Source organism: Somniosus microcephalus, chromosome 22 (assembly GCF_052327205.1).
Source record: "Somniosus microcephalus isolate GS21.2 chromosome 22, FLI_Smic_1.0, whole genome shotgun sequence".
NCBI lineage: Eukaryota > Metazoa > Chordata > Chondrichthyes > Squaliformes > Somniosidae > Somniosus > Somniosus microcephalus.
Genome location: NC_141008.1, coordinates 5,674,315 through 5,692,437, shown reverse-complemented (window position 1 = coordinate 5,692,437; position 18,123 = coordinate 5,674,315). Strand labels below are relative to the sequence as shown.

The window sequence follows — 18,123 nt, the reverse complement described above, 5'->3', positions numbered from 1 at the left end:
TTCACCATCTCGGATATGCGGGGTAGCGAGTAGGCGTCTAGTTGGGTATAGATGTTCACTGTTTGACTATAGTCAATCACCATCCGCTTCTTCTCGCTACCCCTCACCACCACCACTTGGGCGCGCCACGGGCTGTTGCTGCGTTCAATAATGCGCTCCCTCAGGAGCCTGTCTACCTCGGTCGCGATAAACCGCCTGTCCTCCCAGCTGTACCTCCTGCTTTTGGTCGCTATTGGCCAGCAGTTAGGGGTAAGGTTCGCGAATAGCGAAGGCGGCTTTACCTTCAGGGTAGCCAGACCGCACACTGTGAGGGGTGGCTGGGTCCCACCGAAATTGAGCGTGATGCTTTGGTGGTGGCATTGAAAATCCAGGCCCAAGATCACGCTCACACATAAATCCTTCATAATTAACAGTTTAAAATGATTATATACAGTGCCTTTAACGGACAATCGTACCGTGCAGTAACCCGCAATAGTCGATATCTGGGTTTTGTCGGCCATAGAGATCCTGCCCTGAGTAGGGACTATAGTTAGAGAGAGTCGTTGTACCAGACCAGGGTGAATGAAGCTCTCTGTGCTCCCGCTGTCAATTAAACATTTAACCTTGCACCCATTTACCTCGATGTCCACCATTGATTTGGATAGTGGGTGCGGTCTGGACTGGTCCACTGTGATCGACGCCACTGTAGGGCCCTGATCGGGACAAGATGGTGGGCCACACGAGGCCGGGTAAGGTGGCATCTGCGATGTCTGCTCGCGAGATGGCGGACCCCACGAGGTCGGACAAGATGGCGTCCAAGGTGGTCGCTCCCACGGCGCGCACGCGGCGGTGGCGGGTTTGCCTGCGGGGTTCCCTCTGCACACCTTCCCAAAGTGCCCCTTCTTACCGCACTTACAGCAGGTGGTGCCTTTCGCCGGGCACAGGTTCCTGGTGTGCTTCGGCTGCCCGCAGAAGTAGCATTTGGGGCCCCGATGCGTCGCGGCGGTCGTAGGGCTTCTGGGGGGAGAGCAGGGCTCCGACGGTGTTGGGCTACCGGGCGGGGAAGATGTCTTCCAACATGGCGGCGCCCTTGGTGCGTACGAGGCAGCGTGGGCCGCGCGGCCTGAAGAGTAGGAGTCAGAGTTCTTCTGAGCCACATCCAGCGATCGCGCTGTGTCCACAGCCTGTGTCAGATCTAGGCCCGTTTTCTCTAGCAGTCTCTGCCGGATGTAATTAGAGCTAAGGCCTGCGATAAAGGCATCCTGAATAAGCTCGTCTGTGTATACCGTGGCTTTCACGTCTTTGCATTTGCAGTCTTTGCCAAGCACTTTTAGGGTGACTCGAAAGTCCTCTGGCGACTCTCCGGGTCGCTGTGTGCAGGTAGCAAGCAGATGCCTGGTGTACACCTCGTTGGTAGGCCGCTGATAGTGGGCCTTTAGAATGTTGCAGGCATCCAGGTAGGTGGCGGCGTCTTGGATGAGTGGAAAAACCCGGTGGCTTACCCGATTCTGCAGGATCCCGAGTTTCACATCTCCGGTGGCTCTAGAGGCTGTGACGGCTTCGGAGTTGGCCATAAAAAATTCCAAGCACTGGAACCAGTGTCCAAACTGTGCCGATGCATCCGAAGCATGCGGGTCCAAATCCAAGCGTTCCGGTTTCAAAAGTTGATCCATCGTTGAAAGTTTGCTAATAAAATTGATGCGCCTCAATAACTTCAAGGCTCAAAGTTAACTGGATAAAACTAGGCTTTTATTAGCAAAGAAAGATGCCTGTGTCTTCACCTAGCATTCTGCTGTTCTACTGCAAGACAAGCCAGGGCTTGTCTTTGTTAAGTATGTGTATTGTATTGAACAATTAACACAAAGACTTAAATGTATAACTCAAACAGGCCTTTACTGGTTGGAGGTAGGGACTGCACATAGGTCTTTACTTCATGCCCACAGGCGGGAACTGAGGGGAATCAGTACCCACAGTACTATTTATACCCCTATGGCCAGGAGTGGTACTGCGTATCACTACGCCCAACAAGTAGTGCAGTCCTGTCCATAGGTTTAAAGTAGCACACATATTACATACACAACATTCCTCCCTTCCTAGCTTTACAGTCATCTCCCCATTTAACATAACGTAATAACATATATACATATATAACTTCAGGTTTACATAACAGAATAACATAGATACATAGATAACTTCATGTCAAAAACAGATCACAGATTCAGTCTCTGCGGAAAACAGTTCACAGATTCAATCTCTGTGGTGTAGTCGGTTCACGTTGCTAGAGTGACTCATTCAATAGTCCTTCCATGGATTTAACAGTTTGAACTTCCGAACTGAATTGGCTCCGTTCGGAGGGACCACGTGTGTGATCTGGTAGAGGTGATAATGGTTCAGATGGGTCATCTTCTGTTTTTACTTTTCCTTTTCTGCTTCTTGGAGACTCTCTGGGCTCCATTGTCAGCTGCCACAGCTGCCAGCTGCATGCGCAGTTCCTCCTTCTCTTCCTCCTGTTTCCGTCGTAGAGCCAGCTTCTCCCGATGTTCCGTAGACTTTTGGTGCTCCTCCATGATTTCTGCACTTTGGGAGTCGAAGTTACAAGCTGGGCAGGACAGGACATCGTAATATTCGGTGTCGTCCTGAGCTAGACCAGTGAGAGGGTCGTCTATTTCCTCCATACCTAGCTGGACGTTAGCCAGCTCTTGTTCCAAATCCAGACATCTTTCCTGAAGAGACTTCTTCATGTGTACCTCTGCATCCAGCTTTTTCTGGGCTTTCAGCAAGTCGTTTACTAGTGACCTCATTTGTGATTTTAATACTTCAACTTCCTTTGGAGATTGATTGATCGGACTATGCAATCCCTCTACCGGAGCAGCTGTTTCAGCGGTCTGTTGTTCTACGTTGACGTGAGTCAGCGTACTTTTGGCATCCAAGGGCTGCTCTGTTGCAGTCATCTCAGTCTGTGTTGCCACCTCAGCTCTTCCAATAACCTTTGAGAGCTCCGAACCCCTTTCGTTTGAATATTGAAGTTCATGTTCAAGTTTTTCCCATTTCCGAGTCCTGTCCTTCAGCATATGCAGGAGTTGGCTGACCGTTAACTCCTCTGACATCAGACGTTTTGTGTGCTCCTGCTCCATTTTCTCCATCAGCTGCTTCTGTTGTCTTTCCAGATTCTCCAACTCTATATCAAAGAACTCTTTCGTTGCATTCAACTCTTGCTCAAAACGGCGAAGCATTTGTTCTAATTGCTGTTGTAGTTTGAAATGGAGTTGAGTTCGAGCCCGGTGTCCCTCAGAAATGGGCACATCAGTAGACTTGCCAGACTCAGAATCCACAGTTAAACTATGTTGTTGTTGCTCAGTGGAATTCTGTGCTGAAACTTTGTCTTTTGCACCTGAGTTGGGCTTACCATCATCCGTTCCAGAGTCTGGGCCGACTATCTTCACCGAGTTCTCACTCGTTATTGTTTGTAGGAAATGCCAGTCCATATTCATTTTCCTAATCCACTCCCGTCCTAGTAGTGGAGGACCTCCTTCAGATATCACATATAAGTCCATTATTTGACTGTCTTCGCCCTTGTGGACCACTGCAACCTCTATTTTCCCGATGGGGTACACTCTTTGCCCCGTGTATGTTTTCAATATAATCCCCGTATCCTGTAGGGGAATATGCTGGAATAACTTTCCGTAATCTTTCTTATTTATGACCGTCAATGCCGATCCAGTGTCCAATTCCAGTTTTACTTGGACTCCTTCTATCTGAAGAGTGACCCAAATTGTCTGGAGGTCTGCACCCTTACCAGCGTTGAGTACTCTTAAGCTAGCCAGTTCATTACAGCTTAAGCTAGCCAGTTCATTACTGCTAGCGTCTGAATCGGACTCCTGTTCGGTCACCTTGTGTACCTTTGCGTATTTTCCTTGCGGTGACTTCTTGTTGCTGGTCTTCTTCCCTGACCTGCATACTCTAGCTATATGTCCAAGCCTACCACAAGTTCTACATTCTTGGTTTTTAAACCAACACTGGTTCTGATCATGCGTTGTCTTTCCACAACGATAACATTTGCCAGAACTCACACCCAATTTGTGTGCACTGAGCTCCGGTGACCGTAGCTGCATTACTGCCGTGCCTCTCGCTGCGGCTTCGTGTGCTGCTGCCATAGTGACCGCCTTCTCAAGCGTCAGCTCATTCTCCTCGAGCAGTCGCTTTTGTGTATCCTGTTTAAATAAACCACACACAAATTTGTCTCGAAGTGCCTCTGTCAATCCCGTTCCAAACTGGCAATATTTCGCTAATTTACGCAATTCCAGCAAATAATCAGCATTGCTTTCATGCTGTAGCTGCCTTCTGTCGTAAAATTTAAATCGTTCCGCTAGCATCAGCGGCGTGGGGTTTAGATGATCTTTCAGGACAGTAACAATCTCATCGAACGTCTTATCCGCCGGTTCATCTGGTGATAACAGGTGTTTCAATTGCCCGTACGTCTTCGCACCCATTAAATTTAATAATGTTAGAGCTTTATCTTGGTCACGAATTTTATTGGCCTTACAATAATTTTTTACTCTTTCAACATATATGGCCCAATCTTCGAGGTCACTATCAAAGGTGCTAATATTCCCGTGTTTAGGCATTGTAGATTTGCAATTTCTCAGATTTTATTTTCTTTACTTGTTATCAAAGATGGCGGCTTCCCGCTCTTGCCGTCGTCCTCCGCCCACAAAATGGCGGTTTTCCCGCGCTTGGCGGTCTTCACCCGTCCCCCGACGCCGTCTCCCTTCAGCCCTCGAGTGCGGCCCTTATCTTCGCCGCGATCGATAGCCCGCGCTGTGCACCGCGACTCTCGCACCTTGAGCTTCTGCAGCCGCCGCGCCTTTCAGTCCGAGTGCGGCTCTTATCTTTGGTCCCGATCGCTGGCCCGGCTGCGCCCCTCACTTCAAAGCGGCCCGGCCCTTATCTGCCGATCGCTATCGCCCTACCTCTCTCTCTTCCCCAGTCCTGTCTTTACTCCGGTTCACAAGCTGATGGAGGCTTCAGGGTCCTAATGCCTGTCGCTTCCAGTCGCTGGAAGCTGTCAGGATTTCTGCTGCCCTTCAGTTTTGAGTGGGGTGTTGAGGATTGAAACCTCTCTTCAACGTCCTGTCTTTGGACGAAGCCGCCTGGAATAACTGCCGCAGGGTAAGAGCCTGACTCGTCGCCAGTGTTAAGTATGTGTATTGTATTGAACAATTAACACAAAGACTTAAATGTATAACTCAAACAGGCCTTTACTGGTTGGAGGTAGGGACTGCACATAGGTCTTTACTTCATGCCCACAGGCGGGAACTGAGGGGAATCAGTACCCACAGTACTATTTATACCCCTATGGCCAGGAGTGGTACTGCGTATCACTACGCCCAACAAGTAGTGCAGTCCTGTCCATAGGTTTAAAGTAGCACACATATTACATACACAACAGTCTTAAGTAGGGCCAGGTATGGGCGGAGCCGACACACCCAATGGGGAGAAAGGGGGCGGTGCACTATATACAATATAAGGTAAAAACACAGGAGCAGGCAATACAATATATGTAGTTAAATACAGAGTCTGATGAATGACATATTTCATCACAAGGCTACTCACCTTCATAATTGGGGTCTTGCTCATCACTCTCATCTGGGCCTTCAAGGGGCTCGAGGAAGGACGCTGGCAGCCAGCCACGCTTCCCTTCCATTTGGGAAAACCACCAACCTGCAGCGAAACACAAACATGGCATTTTTAGGATTTAAAATAAAATGAATCATAAAAATAGAAAAGTACTGAACTTGAATTGCTAGTCAGGATTGAGGAATATTTGACAAAGGTAAAACCAGAATTCACATGCAACCGGGTCGGAATTCTGGGAGGTAGCCATGGCAACGAGCTCAATGACTGACCCAGAACGAAATGGTGCACGAGGTCAGGACCAGAATGGCAATGAAGTAGTTCTCATTCTAGTAGGCCCCAAACATGCATCATGTAATGTATACGTTATATACACAGCAGGACATGCACCATGTAGAGGAAGGTATACACTCTATAGTAGAACACATCCAGTACTGGCAAGGTACACACATATCCTCCCCAGGCATCAATCCTAGGCCTGCTACTATTCACAGTCTTTATTAATGATCTCGACAGCGGTGTTGGGAGTATGGTAGGTAAGTTTGCGGATGACACCAAAATCTGTGCAAGGGTTAAGACAGTAGAGGAGTGCAATCCAATCCAAAAATATTTAGATGTGCTAGAGGAATGGGCCACACAATGGTGAATGCAGTTTAAGAGGGGAGTGACTAAGTGTTCAGTCACGATGCTCTGGCCTCTTGGTGTGGGGCAGGCTCGATGGACCAGCTGGTCTTTTCCTGCCCATCAATTTCGTACGTTTGCAAGATAATGGGGTCATTAAAGTCCGGGGGCAATGGGCAGTTGTTAAGTTAGTCTTGTAGTTAGGTACTTAACTTTCACAAGCCTGTTGGTAGGGAAGCTGTGACCAGAGGTGATATCTGGGTAACGGTAACCAGGAACATGAGGGTAAGTTTTCCCACTTCTGTGGAATTCTCTTTAATTCTTCCTCCCAGCCCCTCAGGAGCTGCAAAGGCAGTTCCACTGCAGCAATGATGACTTTCCTGGGGGTCATAGGTGGGAATCCTGCCAGGAGCCTGTCATAAATGTTTAACAACAAGAGGTGCCATCTCTCAAACCGAGGCCCCGTCTGCCCTCTCAGGTGGATGTAAAGGACCCCATGGCACTTTTGGAAGAAGACCAGGGGAGTCCTGGCCAATAATTATCCCTCAACCAACATCACTAAAAAGCAGACTATCTAGTCACTTATTTATTGCATTTATCTCATTTGGAGTCATGGTGGGGTCGAGGCTGTGGGTGGGAGTGGGAGGCCCGCCCACCCGACCATTGAGGGGCAGCAATAGGAACCTCCAGCCCTGTGTCCCGTGACATTGCTTGAGGTGAGTCAGAGAATGAGCTGCTTTGTAAATATTCTGCTTGAGATTGTGGTGTGTGTAATGTATGTACCTTTAAGGGGGAGAACTACTTTTTACAGCTCATGTATACTGTAGTACCGGCAGTGACCACACCTGTATATAACGTTGAGTAGTAATCTGTACAGTTCAGTTGCAGTCTGAGCCACGTTGAGTAAACACCGTTTGTACCGTTCTCCGCAGTCTGTGTCTGATTATACATGGACATAACAGTGGCGACAAGGCAGATTCGAACCTACCTGCAACTCTGCATCACCTCCCAGGGATTCGCTCCTGGAGAACAGTGGAAGAAGGTCGAGTCCAGAAGCACGGGCGTCGACCACGGGCAACCACCCAGTCATCCAGCGGAGATTTGAGCATCGCAGGGGAGGCTGTCGAGAGCCAGGCTTGGCTTTCCAGTCACGGTGGTCCAGCGAAACGGGCTGGCAACAGGTGCTGCGCAGACCCTTCCCGGACAGAAAAAGGCCGAGCAGCGTCGACGGGGGAGAGAGAGAGGGCAGAGCGCACAGGGCACAGCCGGTGTTCAGGACCGAGCGGCGTCAACGGGGGAGAGAGACGAGAGAGAGCAGAGTGCAGCCGGTGTTCAAGGGCCGAGCAGCGTCAATGGGGGAGAGAGGCGCGCAGGAAAACGCGAGGCGCTGCCATTGCCACGAGGACCGCAGAGAGCGGCGTTGGCAGCAGCGCAGGAGCAGCGCGCGAAACCCACAGGGCGTCGTCATTTGCCACGAGGACCGCCGAGAGCGGCGTTGGCAGCAGCGCGGGAGACGCCATTTTAAGCCGCAGCGGGGAAGAAAGGAAAGCGTGGGAGACGCCATTTTAAGCCAGTCTAACCACACCCAAAAATGCCGAAGAGTGGCAGTATCACAGCGTTCGACAATGAAGTCGAAGATTGGACGGCATATGTCGAACGCATAGAAGTATACTGCAAGGCGAATGAAGCGCCAGATGACAAGAAAGCGCTGGTATTGTTGAATTCAATGGGTGCAAAAATGTATGGCTTACTACGAAACCTAGTAACCCCAGAGCAGCCAGTAGAAAAGGATTTTGAAAACATAGTGTCAATCCTACAGGACCACTTAAACCCCACACCGCTGCTGATAGCAGAAAGATTTAAGTTTCACAAAAGGAACCAGCATAAAGATGAAAGTAATGCTGAGTATTTAACGGAACTGCGCAAGCTATCGAAACACTGCCAGTTTGGAACGGGTCTAGCAGATACTTTAAGGGACAAGTTTGTGTGTGGGCTTCAAAGTGAAGGAACCCAGAAACGGCTTCTATCTGAAAAGGACCTTATGCTGGAAAAGGCTTTCAGCATTGCGGTATCATATGAAGCAGCAGCACGGGGCGCTGCAGAGATACAACAGAGACCGCAAGAATATGGCACAAACGAAATGTCATATGGAACAGAGAAGTGCTATCGCTGCGGCAGAACAACACACGACCAGAATGATTGCTGGTTCAAAGACAAAGTGTGCAGACAGTGTGGAAAAGTAGGACACATAGCACGAGTCTGCAGGTCGGGAAAGAAAACCAGCAATAAGAAACCGACCAAAGGAAAGTACAAGGAGGTACATAAGGTGACGGAGAGTAGTTCAGACGAACAGAAGAGTGATGACGACTCCGAAAGCAGGGAACTGAGTTGTCTGAAACTACATAATGTGATCACAACAGAGGATCACCGAACCATTTGGGTCACTCTCAAGATAGCAGGAGTCCAGGTAAAGATGGAATTGGACACAGGATCAGCCCTAACAGTCATAAACCGACGGGACTACGAGCGGCTATTCTCACACATACCCTTGAGAGACACAAAAATTATTTTGAAGACGTACACGGGGCAAAAAGTCTACCCCAAAGGAAAAATAAGGGTGACCGTTATATATAATGGTAAGGAAACACCAAAACTAGACCTGTATGTATTGCAAGATGGAGGACCACCATTACTGGGACGTGAATGGATCCGGAAAATACAACTGGATTGGCATTCCATACAGGCACTGACTGTGGCTGACAAAAAGGATGACGGCGTCACACCTGGGCGACTGTCAAAGATCCTAACTGACGCGAAAGAAGTGTTCCAGCAAGGACTCGGAACACTAAAAGGCATGACAGCGGCGATTAAAGTTGAAGAAAACGCAAGTCCAAATTTTTTAAGGCCAGACCGGTACCTTATGCGATCCGCCCAGCCATCGAAGCAGAGCTGGAGAGTCTGGAACGTTCAGGTGCACTGTCCAAGGTAGACTGGAGCGAGTGGGCTACACCCATTGTCCCTGTGATAAAAAAGTCGTTGAGCAGCACGCCTGGGTAACCAAGGAAGGTTCGCATCTGTGGGGACTTTAAGGTAACAGTGAACCCGGTCCTTCACACCGTACAATATCCACTTCCGCGGATTGAAGATATTTTCGCCTCACTATCTGGAGGGAAACGCTTCACTAAGATTGATCTGGCCCAGGCGTATCTGCAAATGGAGGTAGAAGAAGCATCAAAAAAATACCTCACAATCAACACCCATAAAGGTCTCTACCAATACAACCAGCTGGTATTCGGGGTAGCATCAGCTCCGGCTATTTGGCAGAGGGCAATGGAACAAGTCCTGCAAGGGATCCCAGGGACCCAGTGTTATTTGGACGACATCCTGGTCACGGGCGAAAATGACAGTGATCACCTTGCCAACCTGGAGCAGGTGCTCACTAGATTGCAGGAATATGGGCTCCGAGCTAACCGCCCCAAATGTGAGTTTTTTAGAAAACAGATCTCGTATTGTGGCCACGTTATCGATAAAGAGGGGTTACATAAGTCCCCAGAGAAGATTGAGGCTGTAGTCAAGGCTCCAGCACCGGAAAATGTGTCACAACTGCGGTCGGTCCTCGGGCTGGTAAACTACTACCATAAGTTCTTGCCAAATTTGTCTACAATACTACACCCACTGAACACCCTACTGCAAACTGGGGTGCCATGGAAGTGGAGTGACGAATGTAGATGAGCTTTCCAGAAGAGCAAAACACTAATCACATTGAAAGAGGTATTGGCCCATTACAACCCAGCATTACCAATTCGGTTGGCATGTGATGCGTCACCCTACGGCATTGGAGCGGTGCTGTCGCACAAATTCTCGGACGGCTCAGAGAGGCCAATAGCCTTTGCGTCACGATCACTAACCTCAGCCGAGCGTAACTACGCCCAGATTGACAGGGAGGCCCTCAGCCTAGTGTGGGGAGTGAAAAAGTTCAATCATTATCTGCACGGGCAGAAATTCACCTTGCTGACTGATCACCAGCCTCTTGTCTCCATTTTTAATCCAAAGAAGGGCGTTCCGGTGATGACTGCGCAACGACTACAAAGATGGTCACTTTTTCTAGGGGCGCACCACTATGAGATTGAATATAAGGGCACGAAACAGCATGGAAATGCTGATGGGCTATCACGCCTGCCATTGCCTACTGCGGAGGAAGCACCAGCAGTGAATCCTGTCGAAATATTCCATTCAACTATAGTTGAATACCTACTGGTAACTAACGCTTGTATCAAAAAGGAAACCCGAAATGACCCGACACTGTCTCAGGTATATGATTTGACGATGAAGGGATGGCCAGCACATGGCGACTTACTGTTGCCAGCATTCTCGACAAGGAGAGAACAGCTGTCAGTGTGCCGGGGGACCTTGATGTGTGGATCCCGAGTGGTAATTCCACCCAAGTTAAGGGATAGAGCGCTCAATGAGCTTCATGAGGGTCATCTGGGAGGGGTAAAAATGAAAAGCCTAGCCAGGGCTTATGTGTGGTGGCCGGGAATCGATAAACAAATCGAGGACCTGACCAAGAGCTGCTCAGGATGCCAGAAAGTCCAAAATGCACCACTACAGGCCCCTCTACGCCCATGGGATTGGCCCTCATCTCCATGGCAACGGGTGCATATTGATTTTGCTGGTCCATTCATGGACTCAATGTTTTTAATAGCCGTGGATGCGCACTCGAAATGGCCTGAGGTCATCCAAATGTCCACCACCACGGAGAAAACTATTGCAGTCCTACGGACCATTTTTGCCAGGAATGGCTTGCCAGAACAGATTTGCTCCGACAACGGACCACAGTTTGTGTCCGAAGAGTTCCGGAGGTTCTTGAAAAAGAATGGGGTATGGCATTACACATCCGCCCCGTATCATCCAGCCACAAATGGATTGGCTGAGAGGTTTGTACAAACCTTTAAGAAGGCAATAAAGGCTATGTACAATGACAACATTCCGCTGCAGCACAAGGTGGACAATTTCCTGTTCGCCTACCGGAATGCGACACATGCAGTCACCAACCAGGCCCCAGCCATGATGTTCTTTAACCGAAGGTTAAGATCTCGCCTGGATTTGCTCAGACCAAACGTACGAAGAGATGTTGAGAGTAAGCAATTCCAGCACATCCATGGGAAGCCAACAAGGAGCTTCAATGTAGGGCAACCAGTCTTGGCCCGCGACTACCGAACAGAAAAATGGCAGCCAGGAACGATATGTACACAGCAGGGCCCACAAATGTACACAGTGGACATTGGGGAGAGCATCATGAGACGCCATGCTGACCAGATCCTAGAGTCACAGGAACAAGTCAACCCCATGCCTCGCCCATATGTACCTGGTGATGAATCCGACGTACAGGTAGCATCTACCCCAGAAACAGTAGCATCGGAAGCTGATGAACCAACCGACGACAGGGGGCCAGAATCGCCTCCGCACCAAGAGCAAGACACTCGGGAAAGGCACCATCCAGAAAGGATCAGGTAGCCTCCCCAAAGACTGAATTTATAAATAGACTATTTTCAGCTAATGTTGCATGTTAAAAGTGTTAATTGTAATTAGTTTGATATTTAATTGTTAAATGAGTGTTATGGTACTGTTAATGTAAAAGGGGAGGAATTGTAATGTATGTACCTTTAAGGGGGAGAACTACTTTTTACAGCTCATGTATACTGTAGTACCGGCAGTGACCACACCTGTATATAACGTTGAGTAGTAATCTGTACAGTTCAGTTGCAGTCTGAGCCACGTTGAGTAAACACCATTTGTACCGTTCTCCACAGTCTGTGTCTGATTATACACGGACATAACAGTGTGTGATTGGTTGATGGGAGAGTCTAGGGCAGTTAGGCAGAAAATAATAGCTTCCTATTTGAAATGGGGTCACGATTGCTGCATTAATTTACATTAAATTACATCGAATCTGCACCACTGAAACAGGCCAGTTGGCCCAACGAGTCTGTGCCGGTGTTTGTATCCCACACCAGCCTCCTCCCACTCTACGTACTTTTCCCCACCCATATCCCGCTATTCCCTTCTCCCTCGTGCATACATCAAACCTCCCCTTAAATGTGTCAGTGCTCTCTGCTTCAACCTCTCCACGTGGCAGCCAGTTCCACATTCTCACCACTCACGTATTGGGCAGTGGGGAGTATTTTTGTTGCAGCTAAATGATGGAGTGAGGGGGAGGGTCGTGTATTTATTCAGTGGGAGGAAAGGGGCGCAGCATTAGGGGAGCGGGAGAATCATATTCGCTTTGTATTTGAGAGCGAGGCCACTGCTGGAGTTAATTAAAGAAACTATTGTGAGGAGGGATGATATGTTGGAGGGATCATCAAACGAGGCCACCATATGGGTCGAATTGAAAAATAAACAATAGGCGATCACACTGCTGGGAGTGTACTACAGACCCCCAAACAGTGAGAGGGAAATAGAAGAACAAATATGTAGATCAATTTCTGAGAAGTGCAAAAACTATAGGGCAGTTATAGTAGGGGATTTCAACTACCCCAATATTAGCACGGTGGCATAGTGGTTAGCACTGTTGCCTCACAGCGCCAGGGACCCGGGTTCAAATCCGGCCTCGGGTGACTGTCTGTGTGGAGTTTGCACATTCTCCCCGTGTTTGCGTGGGTTTCCTCCGGGTGCTCCGGTTTCCTCCCACAGTCCAAAGATGTGCGGGTTAGGTTGATTGGCTATGATAAATTGACCCTTAGTATTAGGGGGATTAAATACGTGGGGTTATGGGGATAGGGTGGGATATGTGTTGGTGTTGGTGTAGGGGTTACGGGGATCGGGTGGGATATGTGTCGGTGCAGGCTCGATGGGCCGAAATGGCCTCTATCTGCACTGTGGGGTTTCTGTGATTTCTGTGATTAACTGGGATAAAATTAGTGTGAAGGGTATAGAGGGTGCGGAATTCCTAAAATGCATCCAGGAGAACTTTTTTAGCCAGTATGTAGCAAGCCCAACAAGGGAGGGGGCAGTTCTGGACTTTGTTTTAGGGAATGAAGCTGGGCGGGTAGAAGGCGTATCAGTGAGGGAGCATTTTGGTGCTAGTGACCATAATTCTGTTAGATTTAAGGTAGTTATGGAAAAGGACAAGGATAGACCAGGAATAAAAATTCCACATTGGGGAAAAGCAAATTTTGCTAAGCTCAGAGGGGATTTAGCCATAGTGGACTGGAAACAGCTACTTGAAGGTAAATCAGTGTCAGAGCAGTGGGAGGCATTCAAGGAGGAGATCCGGAGGATTCAGACCAAATATGTGTCCTTAAAGAAAAAAGGTGGGACTAACTGTTGCTAACGGTTAGCACTGTTGCCTCACAGCGCCAGGGACCCGGGTTCGAATCCGGCCTCGGGCGACTGTCTGTGTGGAGTTTGCACATTCTCCCCGTGTTTGCGTGGATTTTCTCCGGGTGCTCCGGTTTCCTCCCACAGTCCAAAGATGTGCGGGTTAGGTTGATTGGCTATGATAAATTGACCCTTAGTGTTAGGGGGATTAAATACGTGGGGTTACGGGGATAGGGTGGGATATGTGTTGGTGTAGGGGTTACGGGGATCGGGTGGGATATGTGTTGGTGCAGGCTCGATGGGCCGAAATGGCCTCTATCTGCACTGTGGGGTTTCTGTGATTCTGTGATTCTGTAACAAATCTAGAGCCTCCTGGATGTTTAGGGACATACAGGATAGGATAAAGAAAAAAAGGGAGGCGTATGATAGATACCGAGGGCTAAATACTCCAGAATCTTTAGAGGAGTACAGAAAGTGCAGGGGTGCAATTGAAAAGGTTATTAGGAAAGCAAAGAGAGAGCATGAAAAATTCTTGGCAAGTAAAATCAAGGAAAACCCAAAGATGTTTTATAAATATATTAAGAGTAAGAGGATAACTAAAAAAAGAGTAGGGCATTTTAGAGATCATGAGGGTAATCTCTGTGTGGAGGCAGGAGACATCAGTAGGGTTTCACACACAGAATCCCCACAGTGCAGATAGAGGCCATTTCGGCCCATCGAGCCTGCACCAACACATATCCCACCCTATCCCCGTAACCCCACGCATTTAATCCCCTAACACTAAGGGTCAATTTATCATAGCCAAATCAACCTAACCCGCACATCTTTGGACTGTGGGAGGAAACCGGAGCACCTGGAGAAAACCCACGCAGACACGGGGAGAATGTGCAAACTCCACAGAGACAGTCGCCCGAGGCCAGATTTGAACCCGGGTCCCTGGCGCTGTGAGGCAACAGTGCTAACCACTATGCCACCGTGCCTTAATTCTTAATTCTTAATGAATACTTTCTGTCTATTTTCACAAAGGAGGGATGAAGCAGATATTGTTATCGGGGGGGAGGAGTGTGAAATATTAGATGAAATAAACATAGTGAGAGAGGAAGTAGTAAGGGGTTTAGCAGCTTTAAAAGTGGAGAAAAGGATAGACCGAGTAATTACAGGCCAGTCAGCCTAACCTTGGTGGTGGGAAAATTATTGGAAAGAATTCTGAAGGACAGGGTAAATCTTCATTTAGAAAGACACGGATTAATCGAGGATAGTCAGCACGGATTTGTTAAGGGAAGGTCGTGGCTGACAAACTTGATTGAATTTTTTGAGGAGGTAACAAGGAGGGTAGGTGAGGGTAGTGCATTTGATGTAGTGTATATGGACTTTAGCAAGGCTTTTGATAAGGTTCCACATGGCAGACTGGTCACAAAGTTAAAAGCCCATGGGATCCAGGGCAAAGTGTCAAGTTAGATTCAAAACTGGCTCGGAGACAGGAAGCAGAGGGTAATGGTTGATGGGTGTTTTTGTGACTGGAAGGCTGTTTCCAGTGGGGTTCCGCAGGGCTCAGTACTATGTCCCTTACTTTTTGTGGTAAATATCAATGATCTAGATTTGAATATAGAGGGTATGATTAAGAAGTTTGCAGATGATACTAAAATCGGCTGTGTGGTTGATACTGAAGAAGGAAGCTGTAGACTGCAGGAATATATCAATAAATTGGTCAGGTGGGCAGAACAGTGACAAATGGAATTCAATCCGGAGAAGTGTGAGGTAATGCATTTGGGGAGGGCTAACAAGGAAAGGGAATACACATTAAATAGTAGGACACTGAGTAGTGTAGAGGAACAAAGGGACCTTGGAGTGCATGTCCACAGATCCCTGAAGGTAGCAGGCCAGGTAGATTAAGATGGTTAAGGAGGCATACGGAATACTTGCCTTTATTAGCCATGGCATAGAATACAAGAGCAGGGGGGTTATGCTAAAACACTCGTTAGACCTCAGCTAGAGTACTGCGTGCAGTTCTGATCACCACATTATAGGAAAGATGTGATTGCACTAGAGAGGGTACAGAGGAGATTTACAAGGATGTTGCCGGGAGTGGAGAATCTTAGCTATGAGGAAAGGTTGGATAGGCCGGGTCTGTTTTCCTTGGAACAGAGGAGGCTGAGGGGAGACCTTATTGAGGTGTATAAAATTATGAGGGGCCTAGATAGAGTGGATAGAAAGGATATATTTCCCTTAGCAGAGGGGTCAAAAACCAGGGGGCACAGATTCAAAGTAATTGGTGGAAGGTTTAGAGGGGATTTGAAGGGAAATGTCTTCACCCAGAGGGTTGTGGGGGTCTGGAACTCACTGCCTGAAAGGGTGGTAGAGGCAGGAACCCTCACCACATTTAAAAAGTACTTGGATGTGCACTTGGGATGCTGTAACCTGCAGGGCTACGGACCAAGAGCTGGGAAGTGGGATTAGGCCGGATAGCTCTTTGTTGTCCGGCGCGGACACGATGGGCCAAAATGGCCTCCTTCCGTGCTGTAACTTTCTATGATTCTATGAATTATTCAGCAGCGGGAACAGGGAATTTCAGCTAACGAGAGAAGGCGGAGTGAAACGTGCATTAGTGTATTTATTTACTGGGGACAGGGGGAGGTGGCATTGTGAGTTATTCATTCGATATCAGGGAGAGCAGGGCGGTCACTGCTGCCATTCTTTCTGTATTGGGTACAGGACGGCTATTCTGGGAGCTTGACATGAAGCAATCGCCAATTCTTGACCAGAAGTGGGGAGTGAAGATTTAATGTTTGCAGCCAGGGGAAAAATAGGAGAAATGAATTATAAAAATTGCTCAAGTAAAGGGGAGCAATAAATTATCTCAAACTTTCAAACTGTTCCAGGGAAAGCAACAATTAATTATTTATTTTGCAAAGAGTGTGGGAAGAAATGACAAAAATAATTTGAATAGAATTTAAGAAAATTTAAGTGAGAGCAGCGAAATACCTGAAGGTTTACAACTCGGAGGAGGAAAGTTTTGAAAGGGTTAATTAGTAATTGGATGTCAGCTGTGGCTCCGTGGGTAGCAGACTCGCCACTGAGTCAGAAGGTCGTGGGTTCAAGTCCCACTCCAGAGACTTGAGCATGTGATCTTGGCTGGCACTTCAGTGCAGTGCTGAGGGAGTGCTGCACTGTCGGAGGTGCCGTCTTTCGGATAAAGCGTTAAACCGAGGCCCCGTCTGCTCTCTGGTGGATGTAAAAGGTACCATGGCACTATTTGGAGAAGAGCAGGGGAGGTTATCCCTGGTGTCCTGGACAATATTTATCCCTGAACCAACGTTACTAAAACAGATTATCTGCTCATTATCACATTGCTCTTTGTGGGAGCTTGCTGTGCACAAATTGGCTGCCGCGTTTCCTACATTACAACAGTGACTACACTTCAAAAGTCCTTCATTAGCACTGTCATTGCAAGTCTGTGGTTTGGAATACATGTTACTGTAAGTGCCACAGGACGGAAATGGGACAAAGCTGTTGAGAAATGCAACAGCCCCTCCAGACATATGGAGAGAAAATATTGCATTCTTTTTCCTGCATATCTTCAAAGTTTGCAAAATGTCTTATAAATCAACTGACTCTAGACATAATTGCAAACGGCTTTAGGAAGTTCCAAGTCCTCAGATACTGTGTGTGCAGAGCTGGTAATGCCCCACCCAGTTCCTGCGTATCCGTGCATTGGGCCCATTCCCACTGCAGACTCAGGCTCTGCTCGGCCCTTTATGGGGAAGCCCCACAAATCCCAGGGGCAGCAAAAAGAGGGTGGAGAGATGCTCAAACAAGCCTCCATCCCTCTTTGTCCTGACCTTTGAGCCCTTATATCTGCTTGATCAAAGTAAATAGAGCCATCTTTGGTGAAGATATAAAATAATTGGGTAACCTTTGTGTTTCTGAGAGGAAGTGGAGCTCCTTACCATTTTCATTTTTCTCCACAATCTCTACTATATCCCCGGTCTGAATACTCATCTCATACTTGGAATTCTTCTGATAGTCTGCGATTGAACGATATGTTTGGAGTAAAATTGGACCTGTGATTTCTAGAATGAGAGAACCAGGTTGTTAATATGCGGGGGACAAAACATTGACCAAACCAAAGAGTTCACGGAAAGATTTTTTTAAAAAGTTTTTGGGAGATATAATGCACCACTACCTTCCATCATCATGTTTGCATGAATATTTTTCACAAGTGGTGCAAAATACATATATAATATATTAACAATCTTACGTCTGCGCACACTTCCCATCAACTTTTTCTGTTATAAATTCCTATGTCCACATTTAAATGGAAATTACCTATGTAAACATGTCACGCTGTAATTACACCCTCCCACCAGTGGTGGAGCCACAGTTATGCCTCTCCCAGTTCCTCAGCCTGCACTGCAGACACTCCTCTGCTCCAACCAACTCCACTTCTCTGCTTCCCAAATTGCCCTGAGTTTTGCTACCTAACTATAAGTAATAGAAAATAAGTGTTTAAAATGATGAAAGGATGGGACGGGGTAAATACCAGCAGGCTGTTTCCAGTAGTTGGGG

At 47.8% G+C, this 18,123-nt stretch overlaps 1 protein-coding gene across 1 annotated transcript in view; it reads right to left on the bottom strand.

Annotated features, from left to right (window-relative positions):
* The window catches only part of LOC147102007 (neutrophil cytosol factor 1-like), a 267,921-nt gene that overhangs the window by 132,597 nt on the left and 117,201 nt on the right, over window positions 1-18,123 (bottom strand). The window contains exons 7-8 of the mRNA XM_085964139.1: window positions 17,505-17,627; window positions 5,593-5,700 (exon numbers count right to left, since the gene is read on the bottom strand). Coding sequence (XP_085820265.1) covers window positions 5,593-5,700; window positions 17,505-17,627 — 231 coding nt within the window. The remainder of the gene's footprint in view (window positions 1-5,592; window positions 5,701-17,504; window positions 17,628-18,123) is intronic.